Source organism: Myotis lucifugus, unplaced genomic scaffold (genome assembly GCF_000147115.1).
Source record: "Myotis lucifugus unplaced genomic scaffold, Myoluc2.0 scaffold_547, whole genome shotgun sequence".
In the NCBI taxonomy this organism is placed as follows: domain Eukaryota; kingdom Metazoa; phylum Chordata; class Mammalia; order Chiroptera; family Vespertilionidae; genus Myotis; species Myotis lucifugus.
The window spans coordinates 1-22861 of NW_005871595.1; the positions used below are offsets into that span (position 1 = coordinate 1).

General features: G+C 44.3%; 1 protein-coding gene across 1 annotated transcript in view; it reads right to left on the reverse strand.

Annotated features, from left to right (window-relative positions):
- Positions 1–62: 62 nt before the first annotated feature.
- The window catches only part of SETD2 (SET domain containing 2), a 62091-nt gene continuing 39292 nt past the window's right edge, over positions 63–22861 (reverse strand). Inside the window, exons 13-18 of the mRNA XM_006104138.3 lie at positions 12472–12520; positions 11055–11238; positions 8820–9489; positions 4749–4877; positions 3637–3776; positions 63–487 (exon numbers count right to left, since the gene is read on the reverse strand). Coding sequence (XP_006104200.1) covers positions 250–487; positions 3637–3776; positions 4749–4877; positions 8820–9489; positions 11055–11238; positions 12472–12520 — 1410 coding nt within the window. The 3' untranslated portion in view covers positions 63–249. The remainder of the gene's footprint in view (positions 488–3636; positions 3777–4748; positions 4878–8819; positions 9490–11054; positions 11239–12471; positions 12521–22861) is intronic.

The window sequence follows — 22861 nt, forward strand, 5'->3', positions numbered from 1 at the left end:
ACCAATAATCTCTCTAAATATTGTCAAACGTCCCGAGGAGCAAGCCTGATCCTCACTGAGAATCCTGCCCTAAAAGGTTATGTATCCCGAGAGAGAGAGAGAGAGAGAGAGAGAGAGAGAGAGAGAGAGAGAGAGAAGGGAAGGAGAGCAGCTGAACAGCAGTTACGGGCTCTTCTCTGCTCTTCTACAGACCACATTTCTGTGTTGTCGGCACGTCCGAGCTGCCCCTCCCCCCGCCCCCAGCATTTATTACCCGTGAAATTCTCCAGAACCAATAAGGAGAACAGAACCCGAGAACAGGTGGCTACCGGCCCTATAAAACGACAAGGCACAGAATCCCAAGCGACCAGGAAACACAGCGCCAGCCACACCCACCTTCATGGGGTTTTCATCGTATGTTGGGGTTCCCAGGTCCATCTCAGCTTCATGCTCAAGGCTGGCCTCGTCTCCCGGGCTGTCCCACGTGGGAGGGTCCCACTGAGTCTGCCTAGAAGGAGGTAGAAGAGCCCTGCTGTCATGGCCAGAACACAGAACGAGGCAGCGCCATAAGAGACCTTCTTTTGACATCTTCCCAGCAACAACGATTCCCTCTCCGAGAGGACTGTTCAGCCCCCCGTTCTTCTGTAGCCAATGGTGTCAAAGAGAGCAGCACAACCGAACACCTTGGTCTCTCGCCGGCTGTGTCCTGAGACTAAGACTCAGCGAAGCCTCAGAGGTGCCGGCAGGTCCCCGTGCAGATCCTCCAGCACCTGCTCGGGACCCGGGGCGGTGGGAACGCCTGCCTTGCTGTAGGAGCCTCTGGCTGTCACTGTGCCTTCTGGTTTCAGGACTGACAGCATGGAAAAGACCTACAGGCTAAAGACTGGTGCCCAAGTCTGAAAATATCTTCAACTGACGGCAAAAAGAAGGGTTCAACCCGTGTATGTTTGTAGTTGTTTTGAAAATAAGGAGACAAAGGTTTTTTTAAAGCTAGATCTGCGAGGCAACTGAAGTGAGGGAATTCACGTTCTGAAGTCAGTTCCCACAGGGAATGCTCTACGGGGAATCACTTCATATGTGAACAGCCCGAGACGCTGTAACGTTTCTGCCAGGCGGCTCTGCCACTGCAATCTCTGCTTTCACCCCACCACTCAGCCAGCAACAGGAGAGGCGCCTGATGTCATCAGTGTTCAGGTGACTGTGAAAACAGGCTTACCTCTGACCAACGCAACTTTTCTTTTCTTTTTTAAATGGGCTCAGCTCTGGCCAGTGTGGCTCAGTGGATAGAGCCTCGGCCTGTGGACCATAGGGTCCTGGGTTCGATTCCGGTCAAGGGCACGTACCTGGGTTGCAGGCTCCTCCCCAGCCTGGGCCCTGGTAGGGGCTCATGCAGGAGGCAACTAACCGATGTGTTTCTCTCACATCGATGTTTCTCTCTGTCTTTCCCTCTCTTTTCCACTCTCCCTAAAAATCAACTAAGAAATATCCTCTGGTGAGAATTAACCAAAAATAAAAAATCAGGCTCAAGGCCAGCTGGTGTGACTCAGTGGCTGAACATTCACCTATGAACCAGGAGGTCATGGTTCAATCCCTGGTCAGGGCACACGCCCAGGTTGCAGGCTCCATCCCCGGTGTGGAGCGTGCGGGAGACAGCTGACCAATGGTTCTCTTTCATCATTGATGTTTCTCTCCCCCCCTCTCCCTTCCTCTCTGAAATCAATAGAAATATATTTTAAAAATAAATAAAAATAAAAATGGGCTCAAGATTTCTACTGTAATCGAAGAACCACCAGCAGCTGTGGCTTTATTATGGAAAGTGAACAGAGAGAGAAGTATGATGCTCAGATGCTAGCTAAGGAAAACTTAGGAAACACTTGGAAAAAGTACCATGTAAATAAGAAATACAAGCTTTTTCTTTTTGGAAAAGTGATAGTACATTAAAAAGTTTGCTTTGATATTGAAAAACAAAGTTCTGATAAAATTTGCAAACAATGGTTTTTAAAATCACTATGTTTTCAGTTAGTAATATAATGAAGGCTTCTTTTATAGAAGTATTTTATAGAAAAAACAAAGGCCTTTCTAAAGAGAAAACATAAAGGGAAAATACTTGTATGAAAATTTTAAACTTCCTTATGTCACAAGAGACTACAAACAAAAATATACTTGCAACACCTTTGATAAAAAGACAAAAAAGGACAGAAGACCAAAACAAACAGTTCACAAAAGGTACAAACTGCCAATAATCTAATGAAGACAAGACGCTCCAGCTCAGTAAAAACTGTAAATGAAAACAAGATTTCTCACCTAGTAGACACACAAGATTAAAAGAACCTACATGATGAAAAAGGCCCCTCTTTACTTTTTTGGGAGTCTAAGTTGGTACAAATAATTTTTTCAATGGTCTATTTATCAATTTAAAATGTGTAACTAAAAAGAGAAAAAAGGAACTAAAATGTCTATTTCTTTTCATCAACAATTCCACTTCTAAGAATCTAACTGAAGAAGGTACTAAGATGAGTGTTTAAGGATGCCCAGGGTTAGCGTTACATATAAAATAGTGAAAACCCATCAATCAGGGTGGGTTTAAATAAAATTTGGTGAGGCCATACAAGAGAGCAGGGGTTGGCAAACTTTTTTCTATGAGGAATCAGAGAGTAAATATCTTTGGCCTTGTGGTCTCTGCAATCACTGTTCTACTCTGCCATTGTATTATAAAAGCAACCACAGACAATTCCTAAATAAGTGGGTGTGGCTGTGATCCCAAAAAACTTTATTTGCAAAAATAAGTGGGCCATAGATGCATGGTTTGCTAACCCCTGCAACAAAATATAAGCAAGCATTAAAAACAATGTAGTTGCAAATTATAGACCATGCACCCAAACAATTCATACAGATTATATACTGATGAGTGCAACCACACACACACTCAGAGAAAACACAAATTCACAGCTGTCTTGTCTAAAATACATTTTTTTTTAATTTCTAAAAAAAAGATAAATTCTTTTTATATAGCAGGCGTCATCAAACTATGGCTCAGAGACCAAATCTGGTCCATTGCTTATTTTTGTAAATAAAGCTTTATTGGAACAAAGACATGCCCATTCATTTATGTATTATCAGAGCTGCTTATACAACAATGGCAGAATTGTGTCGTCATGACAGAGGGCCAGCAACGCCTAAAATGTTTATCATCTGGTCTTTTTTTTTTTTAATCCTCATTGAGGATATTTTTTATAATTTTTTTTTTTTTTTTGAGAGAATGGAGTGAAGGGAGGAGGGAGAGGAGAGACAGAGAAAAAAACATGGATGTGAGAGAGACATCGATTGGCTGTCTACCACATGTGCCCCGACCAGGGCCAGGGATCCTGCCTGCAACAGAGGGAGCCTACATGCCCTTGACCGGAAATCGAACCCACAACCCTTCATTCCAAGGGCTGATGATCTAACCACTTAGCCACACCGGCCAGGGCTGGTCTGGTCTTTTATAGAAGAGGTCTGCCCATGACCCCTGACCCCTGATATCTACGCTAATGAAGTCGTTACCATTTTTAAAAAACCCCTTTGTTTTCTCCAAAAGAGCTTTGCAGATCAAAAATACACCCAAACACCTGAAAAGGACCAAAGCCTACGGTATATCAGACACCCAGCAGCCCTCACCTTGTGATGACGTGGTAGTAATAAATCTTCCCCTCAGGGTCGCGGGCCGTCTTCCAGTTGGGAGGCAAGACGATGGTTTTTGGTTTCGGAGGAGAGGGAGGCGGCAGGTCCAGGAGATTATTTGTCACAACCATTTCAGGCTAAAAAAAACACATATAAACATGAGAACAGCTTTTCCAGCTTTACCTTTGCTTAAGCAGTTAAAGAGGAACCTGACATCTAGGCTAAAATAAAATGTTTCCTCTTTTCAGTGAATGTGGGTGGGTCTTTGAGATTGCTGCTTTGTGCATACCCCCCTCCATCTCTACTTTATGTAGCTGCTATTTATTTATTTATTTTTTGGCGTTGCTTAAGTTCCCCCTCTTCCATTCCTGCAGTCCTTTATCTGGCCTCTTTTCCCCAAGCTTTGGTGTCACTTAATACTGCATGTCATTCAATATTTAATAAATTATCAGTCCTTCCCCCACCTGGGAATGATTCTTTCCCCCAAACTCTTCATCTGTACCTTTCATGATAGTAAATATCATTCATCGTGATCCTCAACTCTTAGAATATCAACTTCTAATAATAGGAATGCAACGTTCTATTTGTATTAAGAATGCTAAGGAGGGCCAGCGCGTACCAAGCCCAACTCCTGCTGTGAGTGCTCACTGACTTCCTCCCTGCAGCCTGGGTCCCCCTCTCCACTTCCCTGCCTGTCTACAGCCACCAGCACTCGCCAGGTCGTTCAAGAGCCGTCATCAGACCTGCTATTCTGATCATGTGAATCTGTTAGTTTCTCAATTGCTTCCCAGACCAGCTTCCTGTTTCCCATTTCATCCCAAAACAGCCCTTCATCCAGGTTTCACCGTATCTTTCTACAGATGGTGAATACCAAAAGCTCCCCTCAGTACACAGTGCACAGCATTCAATTCTACACTATACTAGTTCATGATGTCTAGTATAGCATCCTACAGCATCATAAATAATAGCTGGTCTAAAAAAGTATTACTTCAGAAATTCAGAGCAAAGTATAAAAATATAAGGTCAGTCAGTTTAAGTTACAAATTAAAAAAACAAAAATAAAAGCCAAACCAAAACAACGAGCGTTTTGTGGGCCGGAAGATTCTTACTGGCTGTAAGGGCGGAGGCTGCCCGGGCGCCACGACCGTTGTCACGGCGGCGGCCGGCTGGACCACCACTCCCGGTGCCGAGAAGAGCTGCTGGCCCGGGAGGTACTGCAGGCTCGGCTGGGCATAACTCTGAGAGAGAAAATGCAGAAACGCATGATGTACACTTCTCTGGCTCCAATAAAGCAGCAATGAACACCCACGCTGGCATCAGCTTCCACGTAGAGGTACAGTGTCAACAAGTAAAGGGAAAGCGAACACTTTCCAGGGTTCTATGGTATCTCCCCAAATCAGCTGGCAATCGTGTGCTAATGCCAGAGCCAAAACCAACAACAGCAATAAGAAGGGAAAACCGGTTTATAATATCACTGAAATAACACAAAGATGCATACACTTGTGAGATATATTTCAATAGCATGTGCCTGACACATCTCCCCATTGGCTGCGGGGAAAGCTGTAGGAAATGACTATCCCCTTCAGGGAACTTGAAATTACACAAAAGCTAACTTCGCAAACATAAACACAGTCTTGAAATATCTTCAAGCTCGGTTGGTGTGGCTCAGTGGTTGAGTGTCGACCTATGAACTGGGAGGTCACAGTTCAATTCCCGGTCAGGGGCACATGCCTGGGTGCAGGAGGCAGCTGATCAATGATTCTCTCTCACCATTGGTGTTTCTATTTCTCCCTCAGCTTCCTCTCTGAAATCAATAAAAATATTTTATTAAAAGAAAAAAGAAATATCTTCAAAATGTGATTTGCAATGGGAGTCACAAGAGAAAACTAAGGCCCAGTATGTTATGGAGGCAAAACATAATTGTTCTTCCCCACTACCAGGGGGAAATCACTATTACTTTATATCTGAGTCACCTGACTTCATAACATAAAAAATTATAGTCTAAGCACTCAATTTGTTTGAGATGTGACTCAGTATAACTTTGAAAGGTCACTCATTAATGTCACAAAACCACTATAAATCATGTGGCCTCAGTTAAAACTGAGCTTTTTATATTTAATAAGCAACTGTGACAAAAAAGTGACACGGTCACCTTCCAATAACACATCTACTTCAAATGTCAAAAATATCGTATATGCACACATACAAATTTATATCGTATCACATAATCCTTCACTGTCAAAGCTCTCATATCTATACACTCAGTCCCCTCCTGTTATGGCTGATACGAGGCTCGACGGACACGGACGGACACGGACGGACGCCGCCCTCCAGGCCTCCTCCGGGGTCAGATCTCCAGGCAGGTGACTGGGACGAGCTGCACGTGACAGCTCACTATGGCATATTCTCTCAGTATTACTGTGGTAACTGTTTGAGTGTTTGAGTAGTAACTATAATTAAACCTCAAGGTAAACGGTGCTTTAAATCTATCATTATTCATTCATCATCTCATGCAAACCTCAACCACTCTGAGGCGTTCAGCTCATGTTATAGACAAGAAAACTAAAACTGAAGAATCCAAGTGCCTGTCTTCAGGACACACAATAAATAACGACGATAAATAATGGATTAGGACTCACAACATGCTCTACGCCACTCATTACCCAAAGCCCAACATCATCTCTGCTCAGCTCAGCTCAGCTCAGGGAAGGGAAGGGAAGGGAAGGGTGGTCTGAATCATCCTCATCCATTTACCTACGACTCAGCACACAGAGTGGGTTAGGGAGTCAACAGATGACTTCTTGGTAGGAGCAGCCTGGAAAACTGGGAACAAGTAAAACTGCGACACTCGAATCGTACGGCTACTTCTGATGAACCCTAGAGAAGCCTTTTGCTCACTGGGATGGAAAAACCCCAGGTTCTGTTCTATCAGAACCACCAGGTGACCAGCGAGCATTCTGCTGCGGCGTCTCTGCAGGACTCTCACGGCTGCTGCTCAGGCCTAACAGCCAGGTTAGGACACACGTCAGACAGGAGCAGGACAGAGCGGAGGTTCCTTTACTTGTGATACGTCTTCTCAGGGAAAAACTCAAAAATAATGTCTTGGTCCAAGAAAGAATAGGGCAAGACAGAAGGCAGGAACTAAGAAACTTGTTTAAGGTCCCTGAACGTTGTGTAAAATCAATACCTAATAACCAATAATGAACACTTTCTTACTACCCTTATTGAAGCACTTTAGCATTCATTTTAGCCAACATGAAAGAAAAAAAATACACAAAACTAAGTATAAGAATGTTCAGTGCGCCCTGGCCGGTTTGGCTCAGTGGATAGAGTGTCAGCCTGCAGACTGAAGGGTCACGGGTTCGATTCCGGTCAAGGGCACATGCCCAGGTTGCGGGCTCAATCCCCAGTGGGGGTCGTGCGGGAGGCAGCCGGTCGATGATTGTCTCTCATCATTGATGTTTCTGTATCTCTCTCTCCCTCTCCCTTCCTCTCTGAAGTCAATAAAAATACATATTAAAAAAAAGAATGTTCAGTACAGTGCTATTTATAATTATGAAAAAGAGCTTTCAACTTAAATGACTGCCCCAGAAAAATAGATTGAAAATGATCTTATAAGCAAACGAAATATTATATAGCTATTAACATGTATGCATATACATATGTGTGTATGTATGTATATACATACAAAAAAATCCAAAATTTGGAAAAATGGTTAAGAATAATGTTAAGTAGAAAAAATGGGATAAAAAAACTTCAGATCTTTAAGGTTACACGTATATAAAAACATATAATCGTGGGCAAAGAGATCATAAAAATGAAACTAGTTCATCTAGTTAAGGCTTTAGGAATTAAAGGAGGACATTTTTGTCATGACTTTTGGAACTGAATTTGGATACAGCTTCAGCTCAGTAACACTAGCAGAGTGAACGTCACTGTCAATACTGAATAATGTGCAGGGAACCTCCGGAGTCTGCTATCCACATTCTCCTTTGGGGACGATGAAGAGTGATCGGGGGAGAGAGACAGACATAGGAATGTGGTAAGAACGATGCTTTATACATTCTCCTTTTAATTTTAACGCTTAAAATGTATCGCTTTGTTTTATAAGAAAAAGAAATGATTTAAAAACATAAAACAATACATTTTAAAATATAAAGTCAGTACACTCTTAGTTTTTAAATTTAATAAGTTTCCTACCATAGTAATATCCTTAGGCTCAGTGCATTAGAGTCACTCTGGCAAACTTCTTACTGATAAACATGTAGGGTTATAGGAAATAATATACAAGATGGGTCTAGAAGAAGAAAGGGCAAGCCATGTCCTAATTCAGGTATCAGGACAGAGGGGCTCCTTCGTAGGGATACAGATGAGTAAATTGTATATAAGTCACTGCCTATAAACAAAAGGAGAGGAGAAATCCAAAAGTCATTTTGCCCTGGCCAGTGTGCTCAGTGGTTAGAGTGCACCAAAGGGTGGCGGTTTCGACTCCCGGTCAAGGCTCGTACCTAGGTTCCATCCCCTGCCCCAGTTGGGGCTTGTGCAAGAGACAACCAACCGGCGCGGTTCAGTGGCTGAGCGTCGACCTATGAACCAGGAAGGCGTGGTTCAATTCCTGGTCAGGGCACATGCCTGGGTTGCAGGCTCGATCCCCAGTGTGGGGCGTGCAGGAGGCAGCTGATCAATGATTCTCTCTCATCATTAATTTCTTCTCTCCCTCTCTGCAAAATGAAATAAAATAAAGTAAAGTAAAGTAAAAGGAAGCAATGGAAAAAATGTCCTTGGTGAGAATGAAGAAAGCCCCTCTCCCGCATGTGCTTGGGGAGGCCAGCGGGCACGCTGTATACAGCCCTGCTGAGAGGCCAGTAAACAACGAGGTGAGTGAGCTTGAGAGTGACTCCTGCAGCCCCAGCGGGTCCGCCGATGACTGAGCCCTGGTTGATGTAAATTCATGGAGATTCTGAGCCAGAATCACCTTGCCCGTGCTCTGAATCTCTGGCCACAGAAACTGTCAGATATTACTTGTCGTCTTACGCAGCTAAGTTTTAGAGTAATTTGTTATGCAATACATAATTAGTATTGGTCAATATACAGAAGTGATCAATGCTAGGATTCCCCATATATCAGTTTAGTATCCCATAAGCAAACTGTAAGACAAGAGAGGTTCCAGCATTAGTCACCTGTACAATCGGTGGCGTTGTCTGTGAATAGGGTGATGTCACACCATAGACGGTTGGACACGTCTGTCCTTGGTAATAGATGCTTGGCTGCGACTGTGCTGGCGTCGAGTACGACTGCTGCACACTGACAGGCTGTTGGCTGGAATCCCAAACACCGTAGTTCTGTCCCTGGACTGGGCCCGCGGCCGGCACAGGCAAGACGGTGACGCTGGAGTCTTGGTGTACCACACCTTCACTTTGGGCCACATACTGTGAACTGGAAACTTCCACAGGGGCTGTCACATGTGGCACCACTGGCACAGGTGGAGGGGCAGCCAGGGGCTCTGCAGAGTGTCCCACCAAGGGCTGAGAATGGTCGTAAGGAGCAGGAGAGCACACAGGGTCCAGGCTGGGGGTGGGGAGGAGCACCTTCCCAGCATTGGGGTTGCTGGGGTCCACATAGGCCTGCATGGGGTACCCTGGTGGGTAGCCGGCAAAGGGGTGATGCGGGGCACTGTAGCCAAGAGAGTCGTAGGGCAGTGGAGATGCTATTCCCAGGTTCTGCATCTGCTGCTGCTGTTTCTGAGCCTCCCGCTGAGCCACCTCTTGCTCAAACAACTTCCGACGCTCCTCCGTAGAAAGCTTATTGCGGTCTTTTCGTACTTTCTTTTTAGAAGTTGGTGTATCATATCTAGAAAGAAAAGAATAAGAGCATCACAAAATGTTGTTCCCTGAATTATAGACATAATCAAAGCACTAAGTGTTGTGTCACTCAATACTAAATCATTAATTACACCAACTCCAATTTGGCAATGGTTAAAAATCACACTCAAAATTACTTAAGGAGTCTTGCAAACAGAAGAGAAGCCCAAGGAAACAGACACATAGATGGAAAAAAACAAGTTTGTCATATTCTAAGTTTCTAGCTTTTCAAATTAAAGATACATATAGCAACCCTAAATAGATTCTTCTTTATAGTTGGGGACAGATCTATAACCACACATTCTGAAATTAAAACAGAAATCAGAACACATTAATAAAAGATAAACATAAAGAATAAAAGATAAAGAACGACACGTTCGGCCACACACATTTATAACAAATACCAACCAAGGATGAATATAAACACATGAAAGAACAGAGTTATGTTCATATGCTCTTCTCTGTGCAATACCAAGTATGTTACTGCTGAGCTAGGAAAGAATTTCTTAAAACACAGTAAGCACTAACCAACCATAAAGGAAACACACAGTACATAATATACTTAATTAAACCATAATGAACAAATTCTGTATCATAAGTACAAAATGAACCCAAGACAAGGCATAAACTAGGGAAAAAATACTTGCAAAAATTATCAGTAAAACATAATCATATTTAGAATGTAGTATATAAAAACTCCTAACAGCCAGTGTTGCTCAGTGGTTGAGCGTTGACCCATGAACCAGGAGGGCACTGGTTCGATTCCTGGACAGGGCACATGCCCAGGGCTGCCAGTAGGAGGTAGCCAATCATCATTTCTTTCTCACTGATGTTTCCATTTTTCTATCCCTCTCCCTTCCTCTCTCTTTGAAATCAATAAAAACATATTAAAAACAAACAAACAAAAAACCTCCCAATACTCAAAAAGACAAATAATAAATGAATAAAACATATAAAGATGCTTCACAGAAGAGGAAACAGAAATGGCCATTAAATACACGACAAGATGTTCCATCTCTTCAGTGGTCAGGGGAAGGTGAACTAAAATCATGACGAGCTGCTGTCATACACCCAGAGAGCCCAAAACTAAAACCCTGACAACTGCTATGTGAATGCAAATCTAACATTTATAAGGAACTTCTCCGGAGTGTTCTCTAGGCCCTCGTGGTGATCAGATGGCCTTTCCCCTGCGAGCATGACAGAGCCTCGGACACAGGATCCATCAGCACTCTGGCTCGTGGGGCGCAGTCACTCGGGAAGCTCTGACAAGAACCACCGCCACCTCTGAGGAGCTATCCCCCGCGCCCCCCCCCCCCCCCCACGTCCCTTAGAGAACAAGTCTTTGGCTCCTCAAATAGGATTTGAATGTTATCAAGTGGAAAACACTCAAGAACCACAAACCTATTCTTAGTCTTCACGGCTAATACTAATACCAGGAGACTGTCTCCACATTTCCTGGTGAAGTTTTATACTCGCTCATCAAGAGGATCTACTTATTCCAAAAGCCCTTGGGGTCCAAAGCCAGGTGTGACCTGAGCACCTTTGGCCACTCACCTGTCCTCTGGCCTTTTGGTCCCTCGCTCGTAGGCAGAGGAGGGCGGTGAGAGGGAGCCCCTTCGTTTCCTTTTCTCTTTACTTTGAGTTTGCTTGTCTGTGTCTCTCTCTCTTGACCGGTTAGGAGTCTTTGGGGCAGCGGTTTGATCTCTGAAGACAGCAGCATCCCTTCCTCGCTCAGTTACTAAGGGAAAAAGGATGAAAAAAAATTTACTTGGTAGACTTTTCTCCATCATGATGCATCAACCGTGTAATAAAATTTCTATCCAACAAATGAGCCCGTGGACTCCTCCCTCATGTCCGTCCTGGATTTGGACGAGACACAGGCTTGTGTGTGAGTGCACTGTGCTTCCCGAAAGCCTCTTCTGCGATGCCCTCTTCTACTTTCCCCACCAACGTGTCTTCCGCGCCTTCAGCAGCCTTCGCAAGTTCCGTGGACACGGCACACAAGACGCTCCCATGACCTTTAGCAAGGCAGTCTGCCTGTCAGTTCAAAATGTGAACGCCGCCCTAACCGTTTGGCTCAGTGGATAGAGCATCGGCCTGTGGACTCAAGGGTCCCAGGTTCGATTCCGGTCAAGGGCATGTACCTTGGTTGCGGGCACATACCCAGTAGGGAGTGTGCAGGAGGCAGCTGATCGATGTTTCTCTCTCATCGATGTTTCTAATTCTCTATCCCTCTCCCTTCCCCTCTATAAAAAAATCAATAAAATATATTTTAAAAAAATGTGAACGCCATCCACTGCCCCTGTAACTCTGCATATTTACAATTTGCAGAAGAGCAGCCTGGCATAAAAACTTCAACAGGAAATGTCTCTTTAATTAAAAAAAGGATTAGACAACTTTTATCAAACCAATGTAAGAATCTTTAGCCCTGGCTGGTTTTGCTCAGTGGATAGAGCATCAGCCTGCAGACTGAAGGGTCCCAGGTTCAATTCTGGTCAAGGGCACATGCCTGGGTTGCAGGCTCGATCCCCAGTGGGGAGCGGGCAGGAGGCAGCCGATCCATGATTCTCTCTCATCATTGATGTTTCTATCTCTCTCTCTCCCTTCCTTTCTGAAATCAATTTTATATATATATATGTATGTATATGTATGTATGTATGTATGTATGTATATGTATATATGTATGTATGTATATATAAAGAATGTCTGATCTAAAGGAACCAATGCATGGAAGAAAGACTACTAAAGGCCATGACTTCAAGGAAACCAACAACAAAGATAATACAAAGAGACATCTCCTTTGGCAAAAATTTACTAAGAAAGCGTAAAATTACAAGTTTCCAAACCGAATATTCCATTTACCTAACTACATACTGTCTGGTTTCAAAAACAAAACTACTCAAGTTCTTATTGGTTACCTATGCATATTCCAGAGTGTCTGCAAAGCTACAGAGGGTCTCTGAGTACTTACCTGTGCTCTCCTTTTCCGTCTGACTTTTCTTTGGAATTCGATAGACCTCCTGCAAAAAATACACCAAAAGGAGGGTTGTCAGTGTGGGCTGGAAATGGTGACTGCTTTGAAGCACAGTGATTTTACATGGCAACAAAGAAATGCGAAGAAAACAGGCTAGTTCATTTTTCCCCCAAAATCTGACTTACTCTGGCTTTACATAAGAATATATCCCAGTCCCTTAAAAGCAAGTGAACATACGCAGCACAAGTGACAACATTCTAACATCGACAGGCCTGCGTGACCTCCTTAGTTAATAACACACTGAGCAGGCATTTTACTTCTGATATAAACACACTTCCCGGTGATTTCTGTATGCTTCCCACACAACGAGAAGTCGTCTGTAGTTCCTCTATTGAGATTATTCGTAAGAACAATTCTAACGTCTCACTCACCACCCCCCTTAAAGAACGGTGAGTGGTAACTACATGAAAAACACTTCAGAAACATCCCATGTGTGAAGACAATTCCTGCTATTTAGCACATTTTTCTATAAATGCAAAATCAACTTGGCTGATGGCCAACTGTAGCATCTACTTCCACACTGTTGACCGGCTGGCGCTGCTCCGGCTGATTCCCAGTCAAGGGCACATCCTGGGTTGCAGGTTCATCCCCCGCTCGGCCAGGGCGCATGCAGGAGGCAACCAATCAGTGTGCCTCTCTCACATCGACGTTTCTCTCCTCTCTGTCCCTCTCTCTCTCTCTCTCTCTGCCTCCCTCTCTTCCACTCTCTAAAAATCAATGAAAAAAAAAATCCTTGGGGGAGGATTAAAAAAAAAAGGAAAGAAACATTAGATCATTGTTGCTCTTGAAATAGCACCAAAATTGTTCCTGAGAAATGTAAAGTGTGCTTCGAGGCCTGAAGATACCTCTCCTGCTACATGAATCGAAGGCCCAGAACCAGCTCTGTTCTCCGACAGTCCCTCCTGTCCCGGTCCATCAAGTAGCTCTTGGGCACAACCCTTACCAGTCACCTTGGTAAGTGGGAAAACGACAAACCCACATATTCTCAATGGCACATCATATGATACCTTCCCTTTAGAATCATCTCATAATATTGAACATATCTATATGACCTGGTAATTCCATTTTTAAAGGAATTGTACTCCTAAAAAAAAAAAAATCAAAGAATTCTCCCCCCCTTTGATGGTTGATTCTAGTGATATTTGCAGAAAATGAGAAATAACCCAAATGACAAAAAATTGAGGAGGGGTCAAGATGCACTACTAGATTGCCACTAAACGTGACCAACGTGGACCACATGGATGAGAGAACTCTGCGCTGAGAGTCTCGACCTGGCTGCACAAGTGGGCCATTCCAGGAAACGCTCATTGAATCTAAAACTATGAGCATGGGTCCAGGCGTCTGTATTTTAAGAAGCTCCCTGATGATTCTGGATGCCCAGAGAAGGTTGAGAACCACTGAGCTACTGGCCTCTTACTGCCCTCACTCACGAATGAAGCACCCTGTCCTCAGCTCAGAGCCTCTGGCCCCTGGGGCTGCCTTTGCTTGGAGAGAGGGCACGTCCCATCGGCCCCCCTGCAGGGAGCTTGGCGTTGCCCAGTGTCAGTGTCCACCTGAAACACGGAGTCAGGGACAAAGACAGGAGAACAGAGTCGACACTCTTGGCGCTGTCTGATCCCGCCTTCCCCTTCTCAGAGGGGTTACCAAACTTGGGAAAAAGCAATAAAGCCACTCATCAGCACCTGCCCACACGACAGGGAAAAACAGGTATCCTACCAGCGATGGCATTCCAAAAGATAACACGATTATTCATGAAAGGTGGTAGAACAGATATATCAAGGGATGTCTGTGTTAACTAAGAATAGCACTATCTTAACCTACTTAGCTTCTTTTACATGAGGTTTTGGCATTACAAGCATTCGTTACAAGCATTTATAGTCATTCATTATACAGATCTCAAGGTGGGGACCCATTCTGTGGTGGCCATTAAGTACCAGAGGAGGATACACTTCTCAAAGATACAGTCTATTATTTTATGTTTTTATTGATTATTATTATTTTTTGAGTGAGAAAAGGAGAGGGAGGGAGGAGGAGAGGGAGAGAGGGAAAGAGGGAGAGAGAGATTGATCCATTGCGCCTCCCATATGAACCCTAACCAGGTATCAACCAGAAACCTGGGCATGTGCCCTGACTGGCAATCAAACCAGCAACTTTTCGGTGCATGGAATGACGCTCAACCAACTGAGCCACACCTGCCAGGGCTCAAAGATACATTCTCAATTCCATTCAAAAGTCTATAGCAACTGCTAAGTAGAAAGTGTATTTCGATGTTCACAAAGTGGATGACTAGTGGCCAAGAGCAATTGATCAGAGTCGTGTGCGCCTCACACCATGCAGAACAAGTTCTATCAATATACACCTAAGCACTTACAGTTACTAGCTTAGTCCTCCTTTACATGTAGTCAAAACTGCATATAAAATTTATTTTAGCCGAAACCGGTTTGGCTCAGTGGATAGAGCGTTGGCCTGCGGACTGAAAGGTCCCGGGTTCGATTCCGGTCAAGGGCATGTACCTGGGTTGCGGGCACATCCCCAGTGGGGAGTGTGCAGGAGGCAGCTGATCGATGTTTCTCTCTCATTGATGTTTCTGACTATCTCTCTCCCTTCCTCTCTGTAAAAAAATCAATAAAAATATATTTAAAAAAAAATTTATTTTAGCCGAACCAGTTTGGCTCAGTGGATAGAGCGTCGGCCTGCGGACTGAAGGGTCCCAGGTTCGATTCTAGTCAAGGGCATGTACCTTGGTTGCAGGCACATCCCCAGTCGGGGGCGTGCAGGAGGCAGCTGATCAATCTCTCTCATCGATGTTTCTAGCTCTCTATCCCTCTCCCTTCTTATCTGTGGAAAATCAATAAAATATATTTTTTAAAAAATTTATTTTATTTTTTGGTAATCTTCCCAGGAAGATATTTTCCATTGATTTTTTTAGAGAGAGTGGGGGAGGAGGGAGCTCAGAAAGAGAGAGAAACATTGACATGAGACACATCAATTGGTTGCCTCCTGCAAGTACCCGGACCGGGGCCGGAACTGACCCTGCAGTGGAGGTTCTGTGCCCTTGACCAGAATCAAACCTGAGACGCTTTAGTCCTGGGCCGACGCTCTATCCACTGAGCCCAGGTGGCTAGGGCATCACAATAAAATTAAAAGCAGAAACTCAGACTATTTGCTTTGGAGCCTGAAAGTGCACCAAGTTTCCCCAAAGTCGCCCCGTACTGAAAACAGAGGCGGAAGCAGTCACGGGAAAGCACTGAGCGCTTTCTAAGGCCCGTGGTCTGGTGAACAGGCAGCAGCAGCACCTACACGCCTGGAAGTCTGTCTGGAATAATGTCATGCCCACAGGCTACTGAATCCGCTGCAGAAAGCATCTATCGGAGTTGGCTTCATGTACTTTAACCCTTTATGTAAAATCACTTTACTTTTTAAAAGATTCTACTCAAGAGACTGGCATATTATTAAAGAACACTGAGCGGTGAGTCAGGGAACCTGGATTCTGGCTCCCCACTCCCACTAACATTCTCTCCACACCACCCTCTTGTATTTCTTTGGTGTCTAGGCAATGCTCCCAGCTAACACACAGGCTCACGGACACTCAGCTGTAATTCTTTAGGGCCGAGATCATCTTCTGCTTTGCTGTATCTCTAGCACCAAGAACAGTGCCGGGCACATAACACTCAATTAATTGTCGAGTGGACCAACAAGTGAAATTCTACTTCTAATTTGTATAAATCAACCACACATTGCTAAATAACTCAAAAGTATTATATATCTCATGCTTTTTTCTTGTCATTAAACTTATACCATCACTAGAGGCCTGGTGCATGAATTTGTGCACCAGAGGGTCCCTCAATCTGGCCTGCAGGATCGGGCCGAAACTGGCTCTCCGACATCCCCCGAGGGGTCCAGGATTGCGAGGGTGCAGGCCAGGCCAAAGGACCCCACCCGTGCACGACTGGGGCCAGGGAGAGACGTGGGAGGTTGGCCAGCCGAGGAGGGACTGTGGGAGGGCTCCAGGGCGTCTTGCTCAGTCCCGATGGGCTGGACCCCAGCAGCAAGCTAACCTACTGTTCTGAGTGTGTGCCCACTGGTGGTCAGTGCACGTCCTAGTGAGTGGTTGAGCGGCCTTAGCATATCATTAGCATATTAGGGTTTTATTATATAGGGTTCTCTTTCATCGCTGGTTAAGAACACTATTTACAGGCCTCAGGTATAACCACAAATCTTACATATTTCCAGGGTCAGATGAGTAAGTGTGTCTGTGCAACATGTTAAACTTTTCAATGCTTAGAACAGTCTACACGTGACCAATCATCCTCTTCAATCAAAGGCTTGAAAATCAACTTTCAGATATTGTTTGCTAAGCACCAAGTCATTAACAGGATCATGAGATAGCAATGCACCAACATTCCTTTTATAAAAGTGTTTAAATGTAGGTGGAGATGCTACTTGTGGAAATATGATTTGCTCACTTATAGGACAACTACTTAAGCAACAACTATGTGCTAAAAGCAGGTATGAAGGGTCTCCTATGTTTTGGACATTGGAGATGCACAGTACCTGTTGCCAAGGGTTCACAGACTAATAAACATGGCTGACACTGCCTGCTGTGTGCCTCACCCTCTAACTGCACTCACATGCTCTTACCGCACATACAATAGGTCCAGAGGCTAACTACCCCCAGGCCACACAGTGACAAAGCTACTGTATCCGTGAAATTGCCAACGCTTGATCTAGAGAAATAAAAGCCCTCCTTTGGGTGATAAATGAGCCTGCCATATACCTGATTTATGATCCTATACACTGGTACGAAGACTGAAAATCCATTCTCTCAATTAACAAAATTAAATTCTGTGAAGACTTTCAGTGGTAATGATTTATGACCAAGGTTGACCTTCCCTTAACAGAAAGGACTGTTTAACTGTCATCATCACGGACCTATAAAGCAGAAGAGTCTGTGATTTTCTCTCATAAATTGTATTACAAGTAGCAGGAGTAGGGTATTGCCATTAAGTCACAGAGGTCCCGAGATCTGACCGGGGGAAAAACTTAGAAGGTAACATACAGGTATGGAGGTTTCATAAAATCACACACAGGAGAGGGGTAGAGGAAGGGAGAGAGGAGAAAGTGGAGAATAGCTTTGCTTATAAAAACCCGAGGATATACTCTTCTAACTTCAGAGAGCTGAGCACTCAAGGAACGGAAGGTGGTAAGATTCAGCTTCAGTGTTAAGCAACTCGGATAAATGGGCAAAGAATATGGACACAGTTCCTAAAACAAGAAATACAAATGTAAAGATATTCAATACTTCATGCATTAAGAGAAACGCAAATTAAAACTACAACAATACTTCACTTTTGCCTATCAGTCTGACTAAAATAGTTACATAATTGTGCTGGGCAGCATGTGGTGAATATACATTACTGCATATACATATACTCTTATGCATATACATTACTGATGAGAATTAGACTGGGAACACTATGAACAATTTGGCAACACCTATCAAAGTGACAAACAACACAGACTCTGACTCAGATTACTACTTTTAGTAATTTACCCAAAATGTATATTCCCATGTGTGACTGTGTTCAAAATGACTTAAGTAAAAGTTACTTGCTGCTAAGCTAAAGAAAGGAATCAACCTAAATGGCCAAGATAGGGGACTGATGAATATGACTAACAGGAGACTCATTACTGCATAGCTATATAATGGAATACAATGCACCTGTGAAAAATGCGTTCTTTATAGACTGGGAGAATACAATGTTTACAACCCCATCTAATAAAGATGGAATATGCAGATGGCGGTGCCCAGTCCCCTCAGCACCACCGGAGTCCCCCAGTCCTTTAAGCCCTCACCGCGGGGGCAAGGGGCAAGCAGTCCCCCGCGGCAAGCACACAGCAGGGCCCTGCTTGCCCCTGGCTGCGGCGGTGAGGGGCAAGCAGGCCCCCGCAGAGAGCAGACACCAGGGCCTGCGGTGGCATCGAGCAGGCAGGTCTGCAGAGAGCAGAGAACCATGGAGAGCAGGCCGAAGCCATCAGTAGGACATCCCCTGAGAGCTCCCAAATTGGAGAGGGTGCAGGTCAGGCTGAGGAACTACCCCCCCCCCCAAACCCGGTGCATGAATTTCGTGCACCAGGCCTCTAGTATAGTAAAAAAAAGCAAGGAGCTAAATAGTGTTGTCAGCTTTAAAAACAAAACAGCCGGTCTAGTGTGGTTCAGTGGATGAGTGTTGATCTATGAACCAGGTCATGGTTTGATTCCCAGTTGGGGCATATTATGCCCAGGTTGCGGGCTCAATCCCCAGGAGGGGGTGTGCGGGGGCAGCCAATCGGCGATTCTCTCTCTTCCTCTATGAAATCAATAAAAATGTTATAAAAAAGACAAAACAACAAGCCCCCATACCCATAACATACACGACTGTCTCTGAAAGGTCACCGAAGACGCTGCTGGATTGGTTACCCCCAGGAAACAGGATGTGGGGCAGGGATAGAAACAAGACATCTATCTCACTGTGTGCCTTCTGAATTTCCTGTCATGTATGGTAATGGTCTGTCTTAAAGATTAATATAGAAGGAAAGACTTCTGTGCGTTGTGACTATGTTCATGGTAAAGACCACCCGTGGGGGCTGTGAGGTCTCAGGCAAAGGCCTAAGGAACTGGGCGCTCCCACGGCAACCTGTTCCTGCTGTGCTGTTTCAGCAAGTGTCCTACCTGAAAAAGCCCTCTGAGCTCACCGCCATTCAGTGTAAACTTGTCCTCCCCAGCCTCCCCCTCCTGTCTCCCGCCCTTGAAGAACCTGCCTCCGCAATGCTGTGTCCTCCCACGTGCATATAAAATGTGTGAGGCTCACAGGAAATCCTGAGCGCCAGGTGAGCAGCCAACACAGATCCCTGCGTTCCACTCCCTCCAGCCCAGCAGTCAAGTGTCTACAGAATCACACGCGTTCGCAAGCTCTAAGCGATCACTGAAGAACATCAAGGTTATGACCACCTCGAGGTCATAATGATTAAATGCTTTTCCAATTTCAGATTTGTTTTCTAGGCAAATTAATTTCAAAAGTAAGATGTCCCCCCACACTTCAAATGTGACTCCTCTGTAACGTTTCTAATTATAACTTAAAAACCCCAGTGGCTTCCTATCGATGGTACTAGTCAAGCCGGCACTGCAGTGGAGACTGGGAGCTCTCCCCTTTCCAACTACAGCTCATGCCTCTCCTGCTTGAGAGGCTGCTGGTGGTCATGGACTCCTGGCCCCAGAACCTCCTCCCCTCCAAGGTTTTGCAGGCTCTGAAAATCCCCTGAAGTTCAGCCCTAGGTCACGGGCTGAGATCTCTGAAACAATAAGGGAAAAAAGCCACTTGAACAAAACATTCAAAGGACAGTTTCTATGCTTTCATAAGGAATTTGGACTTACTAGTTTTTAAATCAAAAGCAGATTAAGATAAACCTGAAAAGTATTCACCATAAATAATTACATGAATTGCCTAGCAAGGGTATAGAAATCACTATTTGCTGGATCAGAAAAAGGAATAGAAAGAATATAGGAAATCAAAAGACCTTTGTCACTTTCTATCTCTGTCATTTAAACAACCTCACCGACCTGTTTGTTTCTATTCACAGCTGATCCCTGGGGAAAGCCAAGAGACCGAGCGAGCGAGCAGCAGACTCTGCCGTCACACAACGTACAAGCATGAAACGTCGTCCACCAGGACTGGGGAGATGTCCTAAGACAGTGACGGCGAACCTTCTGAGCTCGGCGTGTCAGCATTTTGAAAAACCCTAACTTAACTCTGGTGCCGTGTCACATATAGAAATTTTTTGATATTTGCAACCATAGTAAAACAAAGATTATATTTTTGATATTTATTTTATATATTTAAATGCCATTTAACAAAGAAAAATCAACCAAAAAAATGAGTTTGTGTGTCACCTCTGACACGCGTGTCATAGGTTCGCCATCACTGTCCTAAGAGCACATGAAAGGGTAGAATGCCTTTTCTGGGAGGAACAGGAACGGCTCTCCTGGGGAAAGGAGAAGAGACATCTGAACGAAAGAAAGTGTTTTCAGGAATGAGTGAGTGTGTGTTTACCTGTATATATGAGCATCAGCAGCACAGGCCAACTGGTGGCCAGAAAGGCTTGAGGTGAGACTACATCAATAAATGAGGACTAGGCTATGCCATGACATGCAAGCCTCGTTAAGAAAAATGAACTTAATTTTAACAATGTAGTAAGGCAGCATTTAAATGTTTTAAATTGGACACGGACAGGAACACGTCTCTATTTTCCAAAAGGTCACTCTGCTACTAAATGTAACACAGACTGTTGGGGGCACAGTCATTCGCTATTATTAAGCGGTAACTTATTATTATAACCACTAGTATGACGATACAATTATAAAAGTAACTCTTACCACAAAGATTAAGAAAAGGTCCTTGCCCTTGAAGATCTCATGGCCCAGTGAGGGGAAACAAGAATCTAAGCAAGTAATTTCAGTAATCTGTTAAGATTACTACCACAGTATAGAAATATAGGCAAGGACAGAACACTATAAAAGATGAACTGCAATTATAACTCTGAATAAAGGAAGATAGGAAGAAAGAAAGAAAGAAAGAAAGAAAGAAAGAAAGAAAGAAAGAAAGAGGGAGGGAGGAAGAGGAAGGATATTCTAAGCAAAGAGAGCAGCATATACAAGTACATAAAAGGTGAAAACAAGGTGAGATAAAAGTAGGTTTATAGTTTTTCTTGTGGGAAATACAGTAATTAATAAATAAGAATACAAGAATAAACTGTGTTTTGCATGCTCACAAATGTAAACTTACTTCTGCCCCACCCTGTATATATGAACAGTTTTATGTGACTCTTGCACTGAGTGTTTAAGTGAAAATATTGGGCAAGAAGCTTAGGTAAACAGAGAAGTACCTCCCCTACTGATTTAGTTCCCCGGACACTTACAGGCATTGTTCTTTTAGTAATAGGAGTTTCTGTGATGCTACTAGAGATTCCTATTATTGATCACATCTGTGTTTTTAAAAAGATAATGCTACAGCATGATCCTATATAATCGAAGCATAATATGCAAATCAGCCAGAAGGCGAAACCAGTCACTATGACATGCACTGACCACAAGGGGGCAGATGCTCAACACAGGAACTGCCCCCTGGTGGTCAGTGTGCTCCCACAGGGCGAGCACCGCTCAGCCAGAAGCCAGCGCAGCAGCGGAGGTGGAGCCTCTCCTGCCTCTGCTGCAGGCAGGTGGTAAGGAGTGAGGGGTCCGGACTGCGAGAGCCCCAGACTGCAAGAGGGATGTCTGACTGCCGGCTGCCGCCCCCCAGGGGTCCCAGACTGCAAGAGGGCGCAGGCTGGGCTGAGGGGCCCACCCCCAGTGCATGGATCTCGTACACTGGGCCTCTAGTAAAGGGTAATATAAAGGGGGAAAGAATGGGAGCAGGAAGTACAAATAGGAGGCTGTTAACATCGCCTGAGAAATGACCAGAACCTAAATTTAAAATGGCAAAGAAGAGACGATAGGACCTATTTCACATGCAGGACAAAGAAAACTCAGGTGCCCCAAGAAATACCGCCTTAAGGGACAGGCAGAACAGGAACATCAGTGAGAGCCAGAAGAAAATGCAGATGCCTCAGGAGAGGGCGTGGGGTCAGATGAACAGAAGGGAAGGCAAGAGAAACGATGGAGGTCAAGCACTCCACGCACACACACTCATTTTCATATGTTCGCACATAGATGCACATGTGTGTGTATTTTTTACAGTCTGCTGACAGCTCCTACAAGTGACGTCCCAGTAGCAATGACTTCAAGGGACAATTTAAGCACTGAATAAATAATGGATCACAATTCATTGAATAAAAACAAGAATCCATGAGCCTAAACTGACATTATCAATGAATAAAGAACTAAATGGGAGAGCAGGGAAAGCTCTTGCTTACAAAGGATGCCAACCAAAAAACAAAGCAGCAGAAGAAACAATGGATTAGAAAATCACCATCTGGCAACCATCACAATTATGTGATTCAGGCAAATCCACGGGATGGTGAAACCAATGGATAAATCTGATGGAAAAACAGAATATTTCCATATTTCCAAAGGTGCTTCTCAGTGACACTCTTTCATTACAAAGGGAAGAACAGTGACTTCACACTGGAGAACCCTGGAGACACCCCTTTAACCAAGTGACCCCGGCTGACAACGCCAACAACGGAACCAACCCACATCCTGGGACGGACACTCCTGTAACGTTTCTAACCAAGAATGTGTAACCCGAATCCAGACCAAAGAAAACCTAACAAGCCAGAATGGAGAAATATT